The sequence below is a fragment of the Bombina bombina genome, chromosome 2 (assembly GCF_027579735.1).
Source record: "Bombina bombina isolate aBomBom1 chromosome 2, aBomBom1.pri, whole genome shotgun sequence".
NCBI classification, from domain to species: Eukaryota; Metazoa; Chordata; class Amphibia; order Anura; family Bombinatoridae; genus Bombina; species Bombina bombina.
In genome coordinates this window covers 473,581,394-473,607,060 of record NC_069500.1, presented here as the reverse complement: position 1 = coordinate 473,607,060, position 25,667 = coordinate 473,581,394, and the positions used below count along the sequence as shown (strand labels likewise).

Genomic DNA, 25,667 nt, shown 5'->3' with positions numbered 1-25,667 from the left:
GCAGCAAATTTTATTGTAACTATTTTTTGTTTTGTATTTTTATGCTCAAATCGTGTATTGGACATTGATAAACATGTAAATTAAGATTCTGTAGTGTTAAATTATTTAATGCTAAATGAAGGCATTAGTCATTTTTAATAAAATCGCGATTAAATCGCAATCACTCCCCCCCCCCCCCAAAAAAAAATTGCAATTTTTTTTTTTGGTCATATCGCCCAGCCCTAGTACAAATCAAGAATTTTGAATATTCTGACATCCATCAGGAAAATCTTAATTGACAGGGAATCGCTGATTGCTTCTAAAAACAAAACAAAACAAAAAAAAAAACACACACCCTTGTGGCAGGAACAAAGGAACTCTATTCCAGACCCACTTTCCATCTCAAGGGAACGTAGAAAAGACGACAACATCTCTGAATTAGATTTTGCTAGTTGAAAAGAGGACGCCTGAACCAAGACGTCGTCTAGGTAAAGTGCCACTGCAATTTCCAGGGATCTGTACCACTGCCAAAAGGGCCTACAGAACCATTATGAATATTCTGGGAGCCGTGGCAAGACCAAACGGAAAAGCAACAAACTGGAAAAGCTTGGAAATTCCACTATGGAATGCTTGCCATCACCAGAAGCACATGCCAGATGAGGAAGCAGGAGCTAAACATGGGTTCAAACCCACAACCTTCTGTTTCAGGAGAGGTGGAGTTACCACAAAGCCACATCTCCCTTTCCAGAAAAACCAACCTCAAACTGGTGATGATCCCAGAGATGGGAACATGTAGATTCGCGTCCTTCAGGTCTATGGTCGTCATGAACTGACCTACCTAAACCACTGGAAGGATGGAACGAATAGTTGCCATATTGAAGGACGGAATCCTGAGGAATTTGTAGAGATACTTTAGGTCCAGGATGAGGCGGAAAGTTAGCTCCTTTTTGGTAACCACAAACTTTTTTGAAAGGATCCTTGTCCGTGTTGCTCTAAAGGAACTGGAAACAATTACACGCAAAGAGGATAGGTCCTCAACTAATAAAACATATTGAGAAAGAGCAAGAGCCTTGTGTGAGGTCTGAACTCACGACCTTCAGACTGAGACTGATGCGCTACTTACTGCGCTAACATGGCCAGTTAAGAAGGCCTCCCTCTTTACTTGGCATGTGGATAGTCTTGACCGGATGGAAGTCAAGACTTGTAATCCTATACATACAACATAGAAATACATATATTGTTGTCTTAGAAACACTAGGAAATGAGAATGAGACCTGAAACAATCCATGTCACAGACGCTAACCAATATCACCTCCATATAAAAAGGTATTTTTATTGTATTCTTAGAATAAAACACTAAGATTGCAACATGAAACAAACCATGAAAACAGATTTTTATGCCCTTTTACATAAAAAAAAAGGAGCACATACATTTCATGGACATTAGTACAGATATATGGGGTTTCTGTACAACAGGAATAACATAAAAAGAATTATTATGTTATATAAAAGTATGTTTCATTACAATAAAAACTAAAAAAAAATAAAAATAAAATATGAACTTCCACTGTAAGTTCAAATAAGATCTTACATCATAGGAAAGTATTAACAGATCTGGAACCATCCAAAAGAAAAGTAAACCTTAGAGAAGGTTGAAAAAGTCTGAACTACAAAATACTCATCTTGAGTAATTTCAAAAAGGCAATGATAAATACCGTTCATTACCACTAGATGGTAGTAGACTACATGGATTTGAAATATAGTGTAGAAAGGTTGATGTAAAAAAGGATAACCCTTTCCATCTTCACACAAACACTTGTTCTCTAAAAAAAACAAAACACACTGATTTAGAGAAAAATAAACCATAAGAAAACAAACGTAAAGGGAAGACACAGACTGTATGAACTTTACCAAAGTACACATTCTACTGTGGCTACGCAGACCCAAATTACTAGACCTAGTAAAATATATATTTTGAATTTTCAAATATAAACACAATATATAGGGTTCATAAGAAAAACCCAGTGTCTGAGTCAAAATATAATGCACAGGAAAACATGCTTCTCTGAGGTGCAGCAAAACAGCGCTCCATGCTCATGAGGGAGAAGCATTCAGAAGAGCGCCACAAGAAAAATGGCGTCTACTCTAAAGGGCATCATTGTACCGGATAGCCCTATCGTTACTGCCACCATTACAGACGAAGGTTAGGCTAACCTCTCTGCACTGAGAGCCCCATCCCCCGCAACAGAGGAAAAAAAAGTCACCGCCTCCTAAAAAGGACCGAACAGAATGCACTGAAATAAAGTGCGATGCCCTGTCAGCTGTAAATGCAGCCCTCGCTAAAAGCTGTTTAACACCGCCATCCCATATAAAAGCTTAGAGTTGCAAAGCGGCAATGTGCACAGGAGCCCCTCTCCATAAGCGCCATAATAATGAAGCGCCCTAAATGTGAGCTGCGTTTGCAGCCATCATGCCGGTACCTTGTTTTAAATAATTGTAGTGACAATACTAGCAACTTAGGGCTAGATTACAAGAGTCACGCTATTTAGCTTTACAGCCTGCATGGGAATTGAATTGCTATGAGTATACCCAGATATGAGTATAATTAAGTCCCAGCCGGTCAGATATAGAAGGAGCAGACGAAATGCGGCCATATTAAATGCGCAACAATTGTCGTCCTTAAATTCCGCCTGATTAAGCTCCTGTACCCTTCAGTACAATAGAGCATCAGGCCTCTGAACCCTTTCCAGGGGATAATAAATTTCGTGAGAGGGGGCATAGTCTGCACATAAGGACCCATAGGGAGTATGAAAATCTCAGCATGTGAGAGATAAGTGTGCAGAGGTCTCAGATTATCTAAAGAGAAACGCAACCGCCGCCCCAGATGTATGGCCCTAAGCATAATATAGGAGACCGTCACTCCAATAATATAAAGGGAACCGTTATTCTATATAAGAAATTAACATCTTATGTCCCAAATACTTATTAGGAGCCCTACCACTGTAAAGTAAAAACTCTACTGCCCATAATATCCCTGACATGTGTCTATTGAAAAGGATAGGTACTAATCCCCTCCAGGGATCCTTGACCATAGCTCCTTAAGTGCTGTCCTCCCACCTGGAATGTAAAAAAGGCACTTACCAGGTCTGTTGTAGGCCAGGAGCACATCTAGGTGTGATAGATTACCATATCTATCAGGGACCTGAAGAGAAAGAAAATACAGAGTAACCAACCCTGGTTTTCCAAATAGGGGCAATATAATGTTAGAAACAAAGCAAAAAGACTACCTTGCCGCTTTCTAACTGCTAACAGCCACCATTACTCTTACTAAAGAGATTGACATGGACACAGCATAGCCCCTAATCCTTGCTTGCAGGGAAAAGTACCCATAAAAGGATTAAATATCTTCAGACACCAACTTCGCACATCCTCCATTGACAGAGGCAAAGAGAATGACTGGTGATTATGGGTAAGGGAAGTTACACTTAACAGCTTTGCTGGGGTGCTCTTTGCCTCCTCCTGCTGGCCAGGAGTTGAATATCCCACTAGTAATTGGAATGACGTTGTGGACTCTCCATGTCATAGGGGACAAAAATAGTTTGCATTTAAATAAAAAAAATTGTAGATTCGATAGATAATTTCCCAGAGACTTACAACAGGCTGGGAACCATGGTTAAAGGGACAGTCAACCCAAAAATGACTAACTTATTTAGATTAGTTCATTAACGATCTTTACAGTAAACTGTAGCACAATTTTCATCTAAATAAACTTTGGCAGAAAATAAACTTACTGATCTCATCTGGCAGTTTTGAAATGGCCGCCTGACTCCTCCTTCTCTGACGTCTCCCAAAAGCTCCCACTAGTACAGGATCCTTTTCTCTAGTCTCGGATTCTCGTCCCTGCGCGCTCCTGTGTCTATTCAGTTCAGTGACACATGCTGTTACACGCAGTCTCTGGGTAAACTGCTGCTGCGGCAGGTGGAAAGATCACTCTGTTCCTCTTGTAATCTGGTCTGGGGGGCTGCGGAGGGCTCTTGGTTTTATTGGTTTTACCCAGGCTGAAATTTATTTAACAATTTCGCCATGATCAGTCCAGACAGTTCCTGCTGTGTGATCTCTTGCAGCAGCTGATCCGCTGACACTCCTCCAGCACGCTGTGCGGGTCCGGGTGTAATCCCAGTAATGTGCTTCCTGCAGAACTGGTTGAATTAATTAAACTGTAATCTGGAGCGTTTATATACCTGTGTCCATTTATAAAGGAGTAACCTGCTTTTCTCCCTCGGTACGTTTACAGCTGAGACCTCACAAGTGTGCACCCACACCCTTTACAATATTACAACTGGAATTTAAATACATATTGAGGCGGGTTGCTAAGAAACAACCTAAAGATCGCGCTGTAAAATGAGTATTCTGTGCACAGCGCTGTGCAGATGGGTCTATGCACTGGTATCCCCGTATGAGGTACATGTGTGCACACTGTCGTCACTGAGCTAGTAAATAAATGCATCTACTTGTTTTTTCTGAATACAGGATATTTGTTATTACTTCACCATCTAAAGTATGAATGTACCATCTATTCATATATACTGTTATCGACCCCTTAGTTGTGTACAGTGCAGTCCATTCCTAGTATACAGTTGAACACACATACATTCACCCCTTTTATACAGGCGTGTACACTGACATCCATCCCTGTTATAAAGGTGTGGGCACTGACATCCATCCCTTTTATACTGTTGTGTGCACTGACATCCATCACTGTTATAGTAGTATACATGTGCAGTGTAATGATTACGTGTAATCGGTACTACATAGCCGTGTATATGTACCAGCTAGACAGTGATTTGACAGAAGCTGTTAGTGTGTTACTTATGTATAACTGTGAGTGTGGTACTAATAACTATGTGTATGTGCTAATCTGATAACGATTTAGCTAACATTACAACATATGTGCACTCGGCACACAACCGATCATATTCAACCTAGAAAGACTCTGTTAGAGTGACACTTATGTGTAACTGTATAAGTGATACCATATGACCATGTATATGTGCACGCCTATAAGCACCTAGAATAAAAAAAAAACAGAATTTATGTTTACCTGATAAATTACTTTCTCCAACGGTGTGTCCGGTCCACGGCGTCATCCTTACTTGTGGGATATTCTCTTCCCCAACAGGAAATGGCAAAGAGCCCAGCAAAGCTGGTCACATGATCCCTCCTAGGCTCCGCCTACCCCAGTCATTCGACCGACGTTAAGGAGGAATATTTGCATAGGAGAAACCATATGATACCGTGGTGACTGTAGTTAAAGAAAATAAATTATCAGACCTGATTAAAAAACCAGGGCGGGCCGTGGACCGGACACACCGTTGGAGAAAGTAATTTATCAGGTAAACATAAATTCTGTTTTCTCCAACATAGGTGTGTCCGGTCCACGGCGTCATCCTTACTTGTGGGAACCAATACCAAAGCTTTAGGACACGGATGAAGGGAGGGAGCAAATCAGGTCACCTAAATGGAAGGCACCACGGCTTGCAAAACCTTTCTCCCAAAAATAGCCTCAGAAGAAGCAAACGTATCAAACTTGTAAAATTTGGTAAAAGTGTGCAGTGAAGACCAAGTCGCTGCCCTACATATCTGATCAACAGAAGCCTCGTTCTTGAAGGCCCATGTGGAAGCCACAGCCCTAGTGGAATGAGCTGTGATTCTTTCAGGAGGCTGCCGTCCGGCAGTCTCGTAAGCCAATCTGATGATGCTTTTAATCCAAAAAGAGAGAGAGGTAGAAGTAGCTTTTTGACCTCTCCTTTTACCAGAATAAACAACAAACAAGGAAGATGTTTGTCTAAAATCCTTTGTAGCATCTAAATAGAATTTTAGAGCACGAACAACATCCAAATTGTGCAACAAACGTTCCTTCTTCGAAACTGGTTTCGGACACAAAGAAGGCACGACTATCTCCTGGTTAATGTTTTTGTTAGAAACAACTTTTGGAAGAAAACCAGGTTTAGTACGTAAAACCACCTTATCTGCATGGAACACCAGATAAGGAGGAGAACACTGCAGAGCAGATAATTCTGAAACTCTTCTAGCAGAAGAAATTGCAACCAAAAACAAAACTTTCCAAGATAATAACTTAATATCAACGGAATGTAAGGGTTCAAACGGAACCCCCTGAAGAACTGAAAGAACTAAGTTGAGACTCCAAGGAGGAGTCAAAGGTTTGTAAACAGGCTTGATTCTAACCAGAGCCTGAACAAAGGCTTGAACATCTGGCACAGCTGCCAGTTTTTTGTGAAGTAACACAGACAAGGCAGAAATCTGTCCCTTCAAGGAACTTGCAGATAATCCTTTCTCCAATCCTTCTTGAAGAAAGGATAGAATCTTAGGAATCTTTACCTTGTCCCAAGGGAATCCTTTAGATTCACACCAACAGATATATTTTTTCCATATTTTGTGGTAAATTTTTCTAGTTACAGGCTTTCTGGCCTGAACAAGAGTATCAATAACAGAATCTGAGAACCCTCGTTTTGATAAGATCAAGCGTTCAATCTCCAAGCAGTCAGCTGGAGTGAGACCAGATTCGGATGTTCGAACGGACCTTGAACAAGAAGGTCTCGTCTCAAAGGTAGCTTCCATGGTGGAGCCGATGACATATTCACCAGATCTGCATACCAAGTCCTGCGTGGCCACGCAGGAGCTATCAAGATCACCGACGCCCTCTCCTGATTGATCCTGGCTACCAGCCTGGGGATGAGAGGAAACGGCGGGAATACATAAGCTAGTTTGAAGGTCCAAGGTGCTACTAGTGCATCTACTAGAGTCGCCTTGGGATCCCTGGATCTGGACCCGTAGCAAGGAACCTTGAAGTTCTGACGAGAGGCCATCAGATCCATGTCTGGAATGCCCCACAGTTGAGTAATTTGGGCAAAGATTTCCGGATGGAGTTCCCACTCCCCCGGATGTAATGTCTGACGACTCAGAAAATCCGCTTCCCAATTTTCCACTCCTGGGATGTGGATTGCAGACAGGTGGCAGGAGTGAGTCTCCGCCCATTGAATGATTTTGGTCACTTCTTCCATCGCCAGGGAACTCCTTGTTCCCCCCTGATGGTTGATGTACGCAACAGTCGTCATGTTGTCTGATTGAAACCGTATGAACTTGGCCTTTGCTAGCTGAGGCCAAGCCTTGAGAGCATTGAATATCGCTCTCAGTTCCAGAATATTTATCGGTAGAAGAGATTCTTCCCGAGACCAAAGACCCTGAGCTTTCAGGGATCCCCAGACCGCGCCCCAGCCCATCAGACTGGCGTCGGTCGTGACAATGACCCACTCTGGTCTGCGGAAGGTCATCCCTTGTGACAGGTTGTCCAGGGACAGCCACCAACGGAGTGAGTCTCTGGTCCTCTGATTTACTTGTATCTTCGGAGACAAGTCTGTATAGTCCCCATTCCACTGACTGAGAATGCACAGTTGTAATGGTCTTAGATGAATGCGCGCAAAAGGAACTATGTCCATTGCCGCTACCATCAAACCTATTACTTCCATGCACTGCGCTATGGAAGGAAGAGGAACGGAATGAAGTGTTTGACAAGAGTTTAGAAGTTTTGTTTTTCTGGCCTCTGTCAGAAAAATCCTCATTTCTAAGGAGTCTATTATTGTTCCCAAGAAGGGAACCCTTGTCGACGGAGATAGAGAACTCTTTTCCACGTTCACTTTCCATCCGTGAGATCTGAGAAAGGCCAGGACTATGTCCGTGTGAGCCTTTGCTTGAGGAAGGGACGACGCTTGAATCAGAATGTCGTCCAAGTAAGGTACTACTGCAATGCCCCTTGGTCTTAGCACCGCTAGAAGGGACCCTAGTACCTTTGTGAAAATCCTTGGAGCAGTGGCTAATCCGAAAGGAAGCGCCACGAACTGGTAATGCTTGTCCAGGAATGCGAACCTTAGGAACCGATGATGTTCCTTGTGGATAGGAATATGTAGATACGCATCCTTTAAATCCACCGTGGTCATGAATTGACCTTCCTGGATGGAAGGAAGAATTGTTCGAATGGTTTCCATTTTGAACGATGGAACCTTGAGAAACTTGTTTAAGATCTTGAGATCTAAGATTGGTCTGAACGTTCCCTCTTTTTTGGGAACTATGAACAGATTGGAGTAGAACCCCATCCCTTGTTCTCCTAATGGAACAGGATGAATCACTCCCATTTTTAACAGGTCTTCTACACAATGTAAGAATGCCTGTCTCTTTATGTGGTCTGAAGACAATTGAGACCTGTGGAACCTCCCCCTTGGGGGAAGCCCCTTGAATTCCAGAAGATAACCTTGGGAGACTATTTCTAGTGCCCAAGGATCCAGAACATCTCTTGCCCAAGCCTGAGCGAAGAGAGAGAGTCTGCCCCCCACCAGATCCGGTCCCGGATCGGGGGCCAACATTTCATGCTGTCTTGGTAGCAGTGGCAGGTTTCTTGGCCTGCTTTCCCTTGTTCCAGCCTTGCATTGGTCTCCAGGCTGGCTTGGCTTGAGAAGTATTACCCTCTTGCTTAGAGGACGTAGCACTTGGGGCTGGTCCGTTTCTACGAAAGGGACGAAAATTAGGTTTATTTGTTGCCTTGAAAGACCTATCCTGCGGAAGGGCGTGGCCCTTACCCCCAGTGATATCAGAGATAATCTCTTTCAAGTCAGGGCCAAACAGCGTTTTCCCCTTGAAAGGAATGTTAAGGAGTTTGTTCTTGGAAGACGCATCCGCTGACCAAGATTTCAACCAAAGCGCTCTACGCGCCACAATAGCAAACCCAGAATTCTTCGCCGCTAACCTAGCCAATTGCAAAGTGGCGTCTAGGGTGAAAGAATTAGCCAATTTGAGAGCACGGATTCTGTCCATAATCTCCTCATAAGGAGGAGAATCACTATCGATCGCCTTTACTAGCTCATCGAACCAGAAACACGCGGCTGTAGTGACAGGGACAATGCATGAAATTGGTTGTAGAAGGTAACCTTGCTGAACAAACATCTTTTTAAGCAAACCTAATTTTTTATCCATAGGATCTTTGAAAGCACAACTATCTTCTATGGGTATAGTGGTGCGTTTGTTTAAAGTAGAAACCGCTCCCTCGACCTTGGGGACAGTCTGCCATAAGTCCTTTCTAGGGTCGACCATAGGAAACAATTTTTTAAATATGGGGGGAGGGACGAAAGGTATACCGGGCCTTTCCCATTCTTTATTTACAATGTCCGCCACCCGCTTGGGTATAGGAAAAGCTTCTGGGAGCCCCGGGACCTCTAGGAACTTGTCCATTTTACATAGTTTCTCTGGGATGATCAAATTCTCACAATCATCCAGAGTGGATAATACCTCCTTAAGCAGAGCGCGGAGATGTTCCAACTTAAATTTAAATGTAATCACATCGGGTTCAGCTTGTTGAGAAATTTTCCCTGAATCTGAAATTTCTCCCTCAGACAACCTCCCTGGCCCCCTCAGACTGGTGTAGGGGCATTTCAGAACCATTATCATCAGCGTCCTCATGCTCTTCAGTATCTAAAACAGAGCAGTCGCGCTTACGCTGATAAGTGGGCATTTTGGCTAAAATGTTTTTGATAGAATTATCCATTACAGCCGTTAATTGTTGCATAGTAAGGAGTATTGGCGCGCTAGATGTACTAGGGGCCTCCTGAGTGGGCAAGACTCGTGTAGACGAAGGAGGGAATGATGCAGTACCATGCTTACTCCCCTCACTTGAGGAATCATCTTGGGCATCATTTTCAGTGTCACATAAATCACATTTATTTAAATGAGAAGGAACCTTGGCTTCCCCACATTCAGAACACAGTCTATCTGGTAGTTCAGACATGTTAAACAGGCATAAACTTGATAACAAAGTACAAAAAACGTTTTAAAATAAAACCGTTACTGTCACTTTAAATTTTAAACTGAACACACTTTATTACTGCAATTGCGAAAAAGTATGAAGGAATTGTTCAAAATTCACCAAAATTTCACCAGTGTCTTAAAGCCTTAAAAGTATTGCACACCAAATTTGGAAGCTTTAACCCTTAAAATAACGGAACCGGAGCCGTTTTTAACTTTAACCCCTTTACAGTCCCTGGTATCTGCTTTGCTGAGACCCAACCAAGCCCAAAGGGGAATACGATACCAAATGACGCCTTCAGAAAGTCTTTTCTATGTATCAGAGCTCCTCACACATGCGACTGCATGCCATGCTTCTCAAAAACAAGTGCGCAATACCGGCGCGAAAATGAGGCTCTGCCTATGATTAGGGAAAGCCCCTAGAGAATAAGGTGTCTAAAAAACAGTGCCTGCCGATATTATTTAACAAAAATACCCAGATTAAATGATTCCTCAAGGCTAAATATGTGTAATATATGAATCGATTTAGCCCAGAAAATGTCTACAGTCTTAATAAGCCCTTGTGAAGCCCTTATTTACTGTCTGAATAAAAATGGCTTACCGGATCCCATAGGGAAAATGACAGCTTCCAGCATTACATCGTCTTGTTAGAATGTGTCATACCTCAAGCAGCAAAAGACTGCTCACTGTTCCCCCAACTGAAGTTAATTCCTCTCAACAGTCCTGTGTGGAACAGCCATGGATTTTAGTAACGGTTGCTAAAATCATTTTCCTCATACAAACAGAAATCTTCATCTCTTTTCTGTTTCAGAGTAAATAGTACATACCAGCACTATTTTAAAATAACAAACTCTTGATTGAATAATAAAAACTACAGTTAAACACTAAAAAACTCTAAGCCATCTCCGTGGAGATGTTGCCTGTACAACGGCAAAGAGAATGACTGGGGTAGGCGGAGCCTAGGAGGGATCATGTGACCAGCTTTGCTGGGCTCTTTGCCATTTCCTGTTGGGGAAGAGAATATCCCACAAGTAAGGATGACGCCGTGGACCGGACACACCTATGTTGGAGAAAATAAGTGTCACTCTAACAGAGTCTTTCTAGGTTGAATATGATCGGTTGTGTGCCGAGTGCACATATGTTGTAATGTTAGCTAAATCGTTATCAGATTAGCACATACACATAGTTATTAGTACCACACTCACAGTTATACATAAGTAACACACTAACAGCTTCTGTCAAATCACTGTCTAGCTGGTACATATACACGGCTATGTAGTACCGATTACACGTAATCATTACACTGCACATGTATACTACTATAACAGTGATGGATGTCAGTGCACACAACTGTATAAAAGGGATGGATGTCAGTGCACACACCTTTATAACAGGGATGGATGTCAGTGTACACGCCTGTATAAAAGGGGTGAATGTATGTGTGTTCAACTGTATACTAGGAATGGACTGCAGTGTACACAACTAAGGGGTCGATAACAGTATACTGTATATGAATAGATGGTACATTCATACTTTAGATGGTGAAGTAATAACAAATATCCTGTATTCAGAAAAAACAAGTAGATGCATTTATTTACTAGCTCAGTGACGACAGTGTGCACACATGTACCTCATACGGGGATACCAGTGCATAGACCCATCTGCACAGCGCTGTGCACAGAATACTCATTTTACAGCGCGATCTTTAGGTTGTTTCTTAGCAACCCGCCTCAATATGTATTTAAATTCCAGTTGTAATATTGTAAAGGGTGTGGGTGCACACTTGTGAGGTCTCAGCTGTAAACGTACCGAGGGAGAAAAGCAGGTTACTCCTTTATAAATGGACACAGGTATATAAACGCTCCAGATTACAGTTTAATTAAATCAACCAGTTCTGCAGGAAGCACATTACTGGGATTACACCCGGACCCGCACAGCGTGCTGGAGGAGTGTCAGCGGATCAGCTGCTGCAAGAGATCACACAGCAGGAACTGTCCGGACTGATCATGGCGAAATGGTTAAATAAATTTCAGCCTGGGTAAAACCAATAAAACCAAGAGCCCTCCACAGCCCCCCAGACCAGATTACAAGAGGAACAGAGTGATCTTTCCACCTGCCGCAGCAGCAGTTTACCCAGAGACTGCGTGTAACAGCATGTGTCACTGAACTGAATAGACACAGGAGCGCGCAGGGACGAGAATCCGAGACTAGAGAAAAGGATCCTGTACTAGTGGGAGCTTTTGGGAGACGTCAGAGAAGGAGGAGTCAGGCGGCCATTTCAAAACTGCCAGATGAGATCAGTAAGTTTATTTTCTGCCAAAGTTTATTTAGATGAAAATTGTGCTACAGTTTACTGTAAAGATCGTTAATGAACTAATCTAAATAAGTTACAGTCATTTTTGGGTTGACTGTCCCTTTAAGTTCCCAGAGGTGGTTGCGGCGCCAAAGGGTCTGATTAGAACAGAGCACTCTGGAGTGTATCTGCCCTCGGCCGAACTTGGAACATGTTTCGGCATTCTGTCTGTCAGCCAGAATGCTGTCAGCCAAATGTCAGTCGGCATTTTGGTCGGAGCACCCACACAATTTTCCAATTCACTTCCATTATCTAAATGTGCACAAATTTTTATTTATATAGACATGACGTAGGTTGTTGTGATATATATTCATCATGGAGCGATGAGGGGTGTTTAGTACATTGCGGTCATGCCTCTGTAGATGACGAGATTTGGAGTCCGAGTTATATGACTTCTGACTAACTGGATCATACCATATCTATCATACCTCAATATAAATTGTTGTATAGGAAATTATCACATCTAGGAAAGTAGCCCGCTTGTTTTTACCCAGCAACATTCCATATACACTGTTACCAATGCACAAGAGGATTCTGGGTAAGATATGCAAATTAGATATCCAACATCTCGGATTTTTTTTCTTCATACTGTGTTAACACAGCGATTCCCGAATAGTGTGTGTGTGTGATAGATACACACACACACACACTATATATATATATATATACACATACACACACACACACACACATACATACACACACAGATGGCCCTCGGTTTACGACGGTTCAATTTGCGCCGTTTCAGAATAACGCCCTTTTTTTGCTATTGAAAAGCATTGACTGCTATTGAAAACATTAGCACATGCATACATTAAAATAGCCAGTAGGTGGAGCTGTCCGCTTGTGTTGCAGCAAACACATGCAAAGAAAAGCAAGCCAGACATGATCAATGGATCAGCTTTCAAAGGAACAAGATCTAGCAGCCACTTCCCTTAGCTGCAGACTCAATGCAGAGAACTGTTTGCAGAAAAAGGCAAGTAAAAAACGTTTTTGTTCATTAAACTTAGTTTGATGATGATACAGTCTGTTGTGTGATTAAACACAGGCAGGCTGAAATTAATCAGTGTATAACCAGACCTGAGCAATGGAGACGTTTTTAAAAGGAACAAGATCTAGCAGCCACTTCCCTTAGCTGCAGAAAAATGCAAGTAAAAAAATGTTTTTCTACATTAAACTTAGTTTGATGATGATACAGTCTGTTGTGTGATTATTTTCTTTTTGTTCATTAAACTTAGATTGATGATGATGCAGTCTGTGTTTGTATGATAATTTTATTAGGTGTGGTTTAGCAAATGTTTTTGTTTATTAAACTTAGTTTGATGATGATACAATCTATTTTATTAGGTTAATAATGCTGTTTCGCATTTAAAGTCTTCATTTCAAAGCTTTAAAAATAATGTATTAGGTGTTACTTATGACAATTTTGAGAGGGGCCTGGAACCTAACTCCCTCACTTCCCATTGACTTACATTATAAACTGGGTTTCAATTTACAACCATTCCTTCTGGAAGCTAACCCCGGCATAAACTGAGGGAGGGATATATATATATATATATATATATATATATATATATATATATATATATATATATATATATATATATATATATATATATATATATATATATATATATATATATATATATATATATATATATATATATAGAGATAGAGAGATAGATAGAGAGAGAGAGAGAGAGAGAGATCATCCCGCAGCTCCAGAGAAAAAAGAGAAATATATATATATACACACACACAAACACACACATTATAAAAGACAAACTTTTAGACAAATATTAAAGTTAATGTGCTACTCATTTGAAATTCAAACAGTGTTTTTGCATAATTTTTTTTATTATGCATTTAATAATTATGCTATTATGCTCTCTTACTATATTTTATTAAGAGTAATCCTAGATGACTTTAGGCATGTGCACATCTTTAGCCTTCTGGTGTTTGCAACAATACACATAGAAAGCTAAAGACACGTGCACACTCCTAAGCTATCAACCCACCTAGCTTTACTCTTCAACAAAGGATACCAAACATAAGCAAGTTTGATAACAGAAGTGTTTTTTTTTTTGTTTTTTTTTTAAATTGAATGCTCTTTCTAAATCATTAACATTTAATTTTGCCTTTTTTATGTGGTAATATGAGCTCTGTGTTTTCTCACAAAAGATTCACACTTTTCTATATGGTGCATAAGTCTACAATAAAAACATCACTTTACCTTAGTTTGTTTCTTTTCTGTTGCATATACAATGGAGGTGCAGCAAACTTCTGCAATTTTGCGCCCCTGGCCATAGAAAGACCAGCAGCAGATCTCATCCCCAATCACATCTTTGATGAAAAGTACACGACCATTAAACCGCAGTGAAAGCTTGTCAAACAGTTCAATATTTTTCAGCATGTTGTCATCAGAGTTACTGCAAAAATACATACAGTCAGTCTATTGCTGCCAATATATCCTTTCATAAACAATGCAAATAAATTAAAGAGCAGCTGTAAGCGTATTGTTACTTTCCAAATCATTTACATATGGTTCAGATGAACACAACATTATAGGGAGAAAAACAAAAACAAATTTATCATAGTCACAACAATCAGATTATCTAAGAAGTCTCATCAGTACTGTGAGGTCACTTAAAGAATTTTAGAGGCAAATTTTAGCTTGAGAGCGGTTTATCAGATGGTGTAGGTTCTGGATGTGAAGGAGAGATACCTATATTACAAATATATTGCTCCAAAAAAGCCCTAGAAGATTTTGCGTGATTCCTCTCCATGCTGCACGTTTTTGATCATCAGGCCCTCTTTGTTCTTCAACAGACCTTGAAGAGAACAGTCATGCAAAAACTCAAATACAGGGAGTGCAGAATTATTAGGCAAATGAGTATTTTGACCACATCATCCTCTTTATGCATGTTGTCTTACTCCAAGCTGTATAGGCTCGAAAGCCTACTACCAATTAAGCATATTAGGTGATGTGCATCTCTGTAATGAGAAGGGGTGTGGTCTAATGACATCAACACCCTATATCAGGTGTGCATAATTATTAGGCAACTTCCTTTCCTTTGGCAAAATGGGTCAAAAGAAGGACTTGACAGGCTCAGAAAAGTCAAAAATAGTGAGATATCTTGCAGAGGGATGCAGCACTCTTAAAATTGCAAAGCTTCTGAAGCGTGATCATCGAACAATCAAGCGTTTCATTCAAAATAGTCAACAGGGTCGCAAGAAGCGTGTGGAAAAACCAAGGCGCAAAATAACTGCCCATGAACTGAGAAAAGTCAAGCGTGCAGCTGCCAAGATGCCACTTGCCACCAGTTTGGCCATATTTCAGAGCTGCAACATCACTGGAGTTCCCAAAAGCACAAGGCGTGCAATACTCAGAGACATGGCCAAGGTAAGAAAGGCTGAAAGACGACCACCACTGAACAAGACACACAAGCTGAAACGTCAAGACTGGGCCAAGAAATATCTCAAGACTGATTTTTCTAAGGTTTTATGGACTGATGAAATGAGAGTGAGTCTTGATGGGCCAGATGGATGGGCCTGTGGCTGGATTGGTAAAGGGCAGAGAGCTCCAGTCCGACTCAGACGCCAGCAAGGTGGAGGTGGAGTACTGGTTTGGGCTGGTATCATCAAAGATGAGCTTGTGGGGCCTTTTCGGGTTGAGGATGGAGTCAAGCTCAACTCCCAGTCCTACTGCCAGTTTCTGGAAGACACCTTCTTCAAGTAGTGGTACAGGAAGAAGTCTGCATCCTTCAAGAAAAACATGATTTTCATGCAGGACAATGCTCCATCACACGCGTCCAAGTACTCCACAGCGTGGCTGGCAAGAAAGGGTATAAAAAAAGAAAATCTAATGACATGGCCTCCTTGTTCACATGATCTGAACCCCATTGAGAACCTGTGGTCCATCATCAAATGTGAGATTTACAAGGAGGGAAAACAGTACACCTCTCTGAACAGTGTCTGGGAGGCTGTGGTTGCTGCTGCACGCAATGTTGATGGTGAACAGAAAAAAACACTGACAGAATCCATGGATGGCAGGCTTTTGAGTGTCCTTGCAAAGAAAGGTGGCTATATTGGTCACTGATTTGTTTTAGAATGTCAGAAATGTATATGTGTGAATGTTGAGATGTTATATTGGTTTCACTGGTAAAAAGTAAATAATTGAAATGGGTATATATTTGTTTTTTGTTAAGTTGCCTAATAATTATGCACAGTAATAGTCACCTGCACACACAGATATCCCCCTAAAATAGCTAAAACTAAAAACAAACTAAAAACTACTTCCAAAAATATTCAGCTTTGATATTAATGAGTTTTTTGGGTTCATTGAGAACATGGTTGTTGTTCAATAATAAAATTAATCCTCAAAAATACAACTTGCCTAATAATTCTGCACTCCCTGTAGATGACATGACTGTCACTTTAAGCTAAAGTTAAGTCCAAAAAACCCCAACAACTCATGTTTCAAATAGGGCATGTAATTTTAAACAACTTTCCAATTTACTTTTATCACCAATTTTGCTTTGTTCTCTTGGTATTCTTAGTTGAAAGCTTAAACTAGGAGGTTCATATGCCAATTTCTTAGACCTTGAAGGCCACCTCTAATCTAAATGCATTTTGAGAGTTTTTCACCACTAGAGGGCATTAGTTCAAGTGTTTCATATAGATAACATTGAGCTCATGCATGTGAATTTACCATGGAGACAGCTCTGATTGGCTAAACTGCAAGTCTGTCAAAAGAACTGAAATAAGGGGCAGTCTGCTGAGGCTTAGATACACGGTAATTAGAGGCAAAACATGTATAATTATATCTGTGTTGGTTATGCAAAACTGGGGAATTGGTAATTAAGTCATCTTTTAAAACAACAACAATTCTGGTGTTGACTCTCCCTTTACTATTTGATTAAGAAGTGTTGCATCAGCCAATATAAAAAAATGAAAAATAAAAAAAAATCTTAAAGTTGGTAATAAGCTGATCTAGTTTGTGCTAAAAGGTCCTGATAACTGGAATTGCAATATCTAACGGTTGCAACCTTATCTAGCAGGCAGGGCTCCAACTTATTTTTTTGATGATTGAGGTGAAAACCAGAAATACATAAAATTCAAATTACTGACAGGTAATGGTGAATCCATCTTTAATCTTGTTGCTAAAATTACTTTATGGATTTTTAATACAATTCTCATTAAATCCATGTTTCTTTCAACTTGAGAAGCTTGTGTATGTCAGGAAAATGAAGTCCTTTCTTGCAGAATCTATAAAGGAAGCAGCTTACTTTTCAGTTTGAATATGTAACTTAAAATGGCACCTAGTACCAACTGAATTTTCATAAATAGTTTTTAACGGAGTTGAGAGTTACTACTAAAAACACCATAAATGTGAGATTTCTATGCCCTCTACCTCTCTACTATGCATTGTAATTTTCAGACATGTGACCACAATGTTTCTCTAGAGGACAAAGCTTTTGTTGCTTGAAAGAAAGAGGTGGATATTCTGGGTTGAAAAAGGTAGAAACTTACTTTTATCTAGTACTTTTAGAAATAAATTCTCTCAAACGACACATTGATTCTAGTACCAAGCTGAATATGTACAAAGTCCCAGTAAAGCAGCTTGGGTGAGACAAGATACAACTCTATGTCTTGCTCCCTTGCATTGTCTCCCCAAAAACAAGTAAAAACCCCTTTATTTAAACTGCCTGAAACTGGAAAAGGTTTGGATTTGGGAATAGTTTTTAATATTTGCTGCTCTAAAAGGGGACAGAACTAAGTGTAAACAATAATATCTTATGTCGTCATTTAGGCAATATTTACATGGAATAATGCAGCTTATGAATGTAACCTAAAGGTAGTTTTAAATATTTTTTAATACTTTTGTATACATAGCACCTGCAGAATATAGATGCAGTGCAGTACTGTAATCAGAAAGGTAATATTTGTGGTTTTAAATAGACTGTTATTTGCATTTTAGAACACAAACACCTGCCAAAAGCTCTAGCACTATAAAAGCTCTTTCAGATAGTAAAGCTATACTTGGGATTGAAACAAGTCAAAATTAAACTTTCCTTGTTCAGATAGAACATGCAATTTACTTCCATTATTAAATTTACAATCTCTTGGTATTCTTTGTTGAAGAGCATAGGCACAGGAGAATGCACCCGTTTTTTCACTACAGAACAGTAGTGCGTGCAACAATGTACATTTAAAACAAAAGCAGCCGTTTTATAGTCCTTAATCTATGAGATTCTATATTTTATACATCTTTCAGTAAGTGCCGTGTAGGCACGAAACGTGTAAGATATTGGTGGATAAATTCATTCACCAATAAAAAAAAAAAAAAAGGCACTAGATGCCTTTTTTAAATAAAGATAGAAAGAGAACGAAGAAAAAAATTAATAGGAGTAAATTAGAAAGTTGCTTAAAATTTCATGCTCTATCTGAATTATGAAAGAAACATTTTGGGTTCAGTGTCCCTTTAAGTGACTTGAGTGTGGCTGCTATTTTGCATTGTATGTTCGGTCGGTTGGAGACAGTCTTAACTGCCTGTACCACGCCGCAGAGTGTCTTATATACAGTGTTCTACTCTCTCAGTATGTACCTGCAGCCACGGTTTTCGTTGTGTATACCTTTTGCATGTTACACACACACACACACACACATTATCTATTAAAGGCCTATAAAAATAAATTAATTACAGGCTTACCTGGTGTAAGAATACTTGTTATTGCTCCTATTGTAAAGTAGCTTCACTGCTGGCTGAAAAAAAAGTAGAAACAAAATTGAGAATTATTTTTTACAAATATTTTAGAAAATTAAAGCAAGTAATCCTTACTGTGCAACACTCCTGGAAATGCAATGGATGTTAGAATTTTTTTTTTCTATTTCTGAAACCTAAATACAGACCTGAAATAAAAACGAAGGCCTAGTTTCCATTGCTATTATTAACTGTGTAAACAGGTGAGAACATAAAACATCTCCATAGATTTTCAAGCAGTTTACACCAGTGCTTGACAAATTTGCTCAAAATCTAGAAGCCAGGTGTGTATATGCATTATTTTTATTGAGGTTTTTATACAGACAAATATATAAACTAATCACAATGTCAGCTAATAACTGTACATAAATATCAACTCCAAAAAGGTACACTGTTGGTCACACATCCAAGAGTCAATTAACAGGTACTAGGTCAGCTATTGGAAAAAACAGCTAGATGTGCTGTTAAAAGTCTGGATAGGTGTTCCTTGTAAAAACAATATCTCAGCAAATTTAATATAAGTAATTACACATCATTACTAACACAGTAAATACAAAAACAACCTGCTGGATAGGCATCTCTTGTAAAACATCATATACATATTAAACAAACAGGAAAAAAACTATATTTAGCGCTAATGAAAGAGAACCTCATTTTTTGTTTATATTTATACAATAGATTCCTCCTCTCTTGGGCCCAATAACATTAATGGTACAAAAATAGAGGAACATTAGCTTGTGGACTGTAGTACAATTAGCGATAATTCCGATTTGAAAAGGAATTTTAATGAATAGAAAAGGATATAATGAAATGAAATTATAAAAATTAAATCTGGAACCTCCATTTAGTGTACATTAAAAACAGGCCTATTTAGGCCATTAGTGGGCAAAGAGTAAAGTGACAATAGGATCTAAACTAAGATCAGGAGGGACGCTGGATCATTTTAAGGGTGTATGGTGTTTAAATAGCACAGGGTCCTACAGAGCTCTATTTGGGAAAGATGTCTAAAAGGAGCATACTATAGACAGTTCAACTATATCAGGCAACAAACTAAAGGTCAAATTTATTATGTGGTTTCACATTTTTATACCAGCTATACTTGCTGTAAATAGGAGAATATTCGGTAACGTAAAGTATATGGGAATGGCTCTCTAACTATTGAGACGTGTACTAATAAGAATAGATAAATGTTTGACTGGAGTGTTAGCAGGGCTTTGGTCTTATTAAAAGCATAAAAGTAGGCCTCCTTGTACACGTCTCAATAGTGCCACCTCGGCCACTGGCAGCACATTAAAATAGAATAAGGAGGAGGTCACGATAATATAATACACTCAATTTACATTTACAAGTCAAGATATTGAAAGTCACATATATCCCCTGAACTATTAGCCGTTACCATAATTGGAGAATGGCTATAGGAGTTAATGCAATACCTCTAGCTCTCAACTCATAACTAATTGCAAACATTCTTAACATAATAATAAACACTAAACAGCTCTACACGGGTATAGCAATACAGGCATCTAAGGGACCAACATTTGTGATATTATATAAAAGTACCCCGAGCATCAGGCTCAATGGGCATCATTAGGGTATAAGTATGGGATATGAATGAGGATTGTATTACACTCAAGAAATGGGGCATCAAAATGTTGGCTTAATAGAGGACAATTGGTTAAAGGTAACAGTTATGCCAGTAAATGGCAGAGTTCAAGCAATTTCCACATCGAACATACTTCAATGTCCACTCATTGTAGGAGACTCATCCTATACCTGCCCTCCCACAAAATTGACCATCACCTAAGCATGGTAAGACGGCAGCTTGTGGATATGTAGATGAGGGAATCAGAGCAGCTCTCTGCACTTGAAATCCATCAGAGATTTGGGCTATAATCAGTAGGCCCACATCCGTGCAAGGCCTGCATCCTCCTGGCATCACCGACTTATCAGCTGCAATTGTCAGCATTACAAAGGTTCCAGGGCTCCGGACAAGCTTACCCAGTGACTCTGAACCATCTGCTTGCCTCGGAACATTCAGGTCTACATCAGATGCCTGTTTAGAAAGTGCTGCAGGTAAAACTCCACTTATATTAGTCGGCTCTCTTTTCTGCGATGGAGTAGCGACTCGGGATCCATCTCCTCCCATACCCCACAAAGGTTAAATAGCACATTATCAGGGGGCTTCCCAGGCATAGCTCTCCTCAGACACTGATGGGAAACCGGGGGCTCAGGATACTCCCGGTCGGGTAAAACAGATGCTCTGCCGAAGCAATCGGTAATTAGCTTGTGAGCCTCAAACAGCCTCATTAAAAGTTCTGCAGCTCCATAATCATGTCAACCTGATCCATTGTTGTATCATACAAATCAGTTATATCCTATGTATTCAGTTCTGCAGGATCCGCTGCTTAACCCGGTGTACCAGGAAATTGGTGAGAATCTAGGCCCGGCTGAAGGCCTCCACTGCGAACCTCCTGTAATCCAGTCTGCCTGGCTGAGAATTTAAATAAAAAGTGTGCAATAACCTCCTCCTCAGGTACCGATCTGCACATTATCACTCACCATACACCCCATCTACTTTTTTACTGAGTGTTAAACAACGGATTTATCAACACCAACTCTCAGCCATTAGAGAAAAGCAGCCATATTGGTCAGGGTTTGGACCGCCCCTCCCCCCCGTATATATGCATTTTATTAATATATGTATATGCGCTATGAATGGTCAGTGTACTTACTTTGTAAAACAGGAGACGGCAGAAGAAATACAAGTTAGTGTCACTCTGATCCCACAGCCCTAGTGGCTTGCAAGCATACCTAGCTGTGTATGCGAGTGTCTCACGCATGCGCAGTGCTCACATTCAAGCATGATGCTGTGTCCGGGCAGTGTAGGAGCTGCGCATCAAGATTAGAGCCCCCCCCCCGGGGAGCAGCACCGATACTGGGACTGGATATGTACTGCAGCATCTCTTCTCAGCTTAAAGGTAACATGGGAAGCAGGACAATGCAAGGATGGGTATGAGGGGCTACTTTTCATTGTTTGCTGATGGGATGGAGAAGCTGGCATCTCTTGTAGTTGCAATTTAGCTCTTTGGCCAGTTTTCCCCTCGCAAATCAATAACTTCTCCAGTGAGTTAACCTTGTGTTTGTGCGAACTTCCTGATAACACTGCCCCCTGGTACTGTGATCCCGCCACCCCCATTTTGCCCCCTTGCTCTGAGACGCCCTTCTTACCGCAGACTGAGGCACAGGTAAGTGAACCTTGTTAGACCTGACAATGTTACTTCTACAGAAAATACAAGAGAATGGTGGTTTCTAAACTGCTTCAGTTTATCTAGTACTCATCCCTATTTTTTTAAGTTTCAGAACAAATATATTACTAAATTTGACCATCTCTCTGTCTTTTGTTAACTCAGCTATAAAAACCTTTTTAAAAAGTTCTACATTGGCTTTCATTCTGAAAGTTTCAGGAAAAAAAAATAATAATTATATCTCTCTCTCTATATATTATAAATAGATCTCTCTCGCTCTTTATAAATGCTAGATCTCTAGATCTCTCTCTCTCTATATATATATATATGCTATACCCTATAGAAATATCTAGCAACCATTCTACAATCTTCCGGCTCTGCAATGCCCATCCCTTCTCAGCACTGCTCCTGCCTTACACACTGTTCAGAAATGTTGCCTTATAGCTTGCTCCTTTTTTTGTTTTAACCTTTACCACATAGAAATACTGCAGCATTATCCTCTTTGAATACTAAGTACTTCTGCTTAATCTGCCATGCCTACAGGAGAGTGTCTTGGTCATACTTTGTCTTGGTAATGACATCTGACTAGAGTAGGCAAGACAAAAAAGGCTCCATGCTTCTGTATTGTTATCCTGGGGCTTGACAAATGCCTGCAAATGGCACATATATTGTCAGCCATGTTTCTTTAGTAATAATAATTTTATAAAATGCTTATATATCACACAATCCTATATATCAGACTAACAGACAGATTGACAGAAAGAGTCATAAGTCATGTTCTTGTGGAAACATTAGTCTACATGGTTATTTGTGTTTGGAAGGCAATACGTGGGGCGATTGCTTTGCTGAGGTGGTCCTAAATGAAAGAAGAATGAAGTAAAAAAATAAATAAAAAAAAAATATATATATATTTGTGTGTGTGTGTATATACACATACACACACACATACATATACACACACAAAAAGGTATTGGCGCACATCCATTTTCAAAAGCACAATATTTTTTGAACTGCTGCAAAAAATTGCCTGCAAACATCAAGGAACAACTATTCTTTTTAAATAAAATTGGGATCTTAGTCACACAACATAGCCATATTTTGCTTAGCCAGTCAACACTTACAAGGTGTATATATATATATATATATATATATATATATATATATATATATATATATATATATATATATATATATATATATATATATATATATATCAGAACAAAAAACTTGCACTCTGGTCTTTTTAAAATAAGGATTGAGTGAGAGTGCTCTCTGTTGCTACTTTATATAGTAGGGGTCATGTGATGTGTCCCCGGTCCGGGAGTACTGTTCCACTTTCATTGTGCTTAAGGGGGATTACAAAAGTCTGAACCTAAAAACCAAATGATGAATGTCAGTTGCGCCTAATAATAATGTTGTCAAACTATAAACAATAATGATAAAACAACATTAACATACAATACCTCTGATTAAAAGGTACAATAGAATGTGCATCAGATAATTGGTGTGAAAAAGCAAAAATATGTGACCCGCACGCTAAATAAAAGGAGATGTATCTCACAGAATAGGTCAATAATGATACAACAATCAAACCAAAAACCTGGTGTGTGATCACAAAAGTCCAAAGTTCATATAATGAAGGTGTGGCAGCAAAAACTTCTTCCAAAAGTTGAAGGCAATTCAAACGAAGCAAATCTGTATAGAACACAAAAGAAAAGAAGGCGCCAACATAGTGTGAATCTGTATTGAAAGTTGTTCACTCCCCACACATTAATCGTACTTACAAGAAGTAAGGCACTTGAGAAGTGCTACAACGGCTTTCTGGAACATTAACAGCTGTCCAGGTAGCTGCTCTCTTGTGATGAAAGTGAAATCCTTGATGCCGTATGTGATATGCAAATGTCTTGCCGCTATGACCCCTCTTGCAGTATCTCTCTCGTAGTAACTGCCTTAGGAGAAATGCCCAAACCAGGTGGGCTATCAGCTGGAATCCGTATGCAAAAATGGATAAAAAAAAAATCTCAAGCATAAAATATCACTCAAGCCGTGATAAAGGATTGAGTGAGAGTGCTCTCTGTTGCTACTTTATATAGTAGGGGTCATGTGATGTGTCCCCGGTCCGGGAGTACTGTTCCACTTTCATTGTGCTTAAGGGTGATTACAAAAGTCTGAACCTGACTAGTTTCCAGTTTGTTTGATTATGAGCTTGCACTTTGTATGTGAGCCTGCATTTGTGTAGCTGTATTAGGGTCCCAGGTTTTGGAAGAGACCTTGACGTGGTACCTGGGCTTGTCCCATTTGGCCAAATGCGGTAACTGACTCTTCCAGTTTGTTTTAAACTTAGTTGAGAGCGAATATATACACATATGTACACATACATGCATACCTCAGAGATATTGCGGGTTAGGTTCCAGACCACCGCAATAAATAGAGTCATACTTTTTGGTTGCCCAGTGCATACAAGAGTTATATTTACACTATAGTCCATTAAGTAAGCAATAGCATTATGTCTAAAAAAATAAAAATGCAGATACTTTATTTATTGGTGGTGTGTATATTTATGTGTATTTGTGGGTTAAAGGGATAGTAAAGCCCAAATTAAACTTTCATGATTCAGACAGAGCATGTAATTTTAAACAAAATTCTAATCTACTTTTATCATCAAATTTGCTTTGTTCTTTTTTTATTCTAAGTTGAAAGCTAGGTAGGCTCATATGCTAATTTCTAAGCCCTTAAAGGCCACCTCTCAACTGAATGCATTTGACAGTTTTTCACAGCTAGAGGGCATTAGTTCATGTGTTTCATATAGATAACACTCTGCTCATGCACGTGAAGTTATTTAAGAGTTAGCACTAATTGCCTGAAATGCAAATCTGTCAAAAGACCTGAGATAAGGAGGCAGTTAGCAGAACCTTAGATTAGACAAGGTAATTAGAGGTAAAAAGGAAATTTATGCTTACCTGATAAATTGATTTCTTCTACGATACGAGTCCACGGATTCATCCTTACTTGTGGGATATTATCCTCCTGCTAACAGGAAGTGGCAAAGAGCACCAAAGCAGAGCTGTCTATATAGCTCCTCCCTTGACTCCACCCCTCAGTCATTCGAACGAAGGTATAGGAAGAGAAAGGAAAAGCTAAAAAGGTGCAGAGGTGACTGAAGTTTTAAAAAATAAAATAAATACTGTCTTAAAATGACAGGGCGGGCCGTGGACTCATCGTATCGTAGAAGAAATCAATCAGGTAAGCATAAATTTCCTTTCTTCTACAAGATACGACGAGTCCACGGATTCATCCTTACTTGTGGTATACAATACCAAAGCAACAGGACACGGATGAACGGGAGGGACAAGACAGATAGCTAAACGGAAGGCACCACTGCTTGAAGAACCCGTCTCCCAAAAATAGCCTCAGAAGAAGCAAAAGTATCAAATTTGTAAAATTTGGAAAAAGTATG

The 25,667-nt window shown here is 39.8% G+C and overlaps 1 protein-coding gene and 1 long non-coding RNA gene across 4 annotated transcripts in view; both read right to left on the bottom strand.

The window, feature by feature from the left end:
• Positions 1-25,667, bottom strand: part of KCTD10 (potassium channel tetramerization domain containing 10) — a 71,707-nt gene that overhangs the window by 30,460 nt on the left and 15,580 nt on the right. For all 3 annotated transcript variants that reach the window (XM_053702115.1, XM_053702116.1, XM_053702114.1), the window contains exons 5-6: positions 18,915-18,967; positions 14,436-14,631 (exon numbers count right to left, since the gene is read on the bottom strand). In XM_053702115.1, the coding sequence (XP_053558090.1) occupies positions 14,436-14,631; positions 18,915-18,967 (249 nt within the window). The remainder of the gene's footprint in view (positions 1-14,435; positions 14,632-18,914; positions 18,968-25,667) is intronic.
• Positions 23,748-24,065, bottom strand: LOC128649072 (uncharacterized). Its single transcript, XR_008400648.1, has 2 exons — positions 23,995-24,065; positions 23,748-23,905 (listed from the first exon to the last, which is right to left on the bottom strand). It is a non-coding gene; the product is annotated as an uncharacterized LOC128649072 (long non-coding RNA).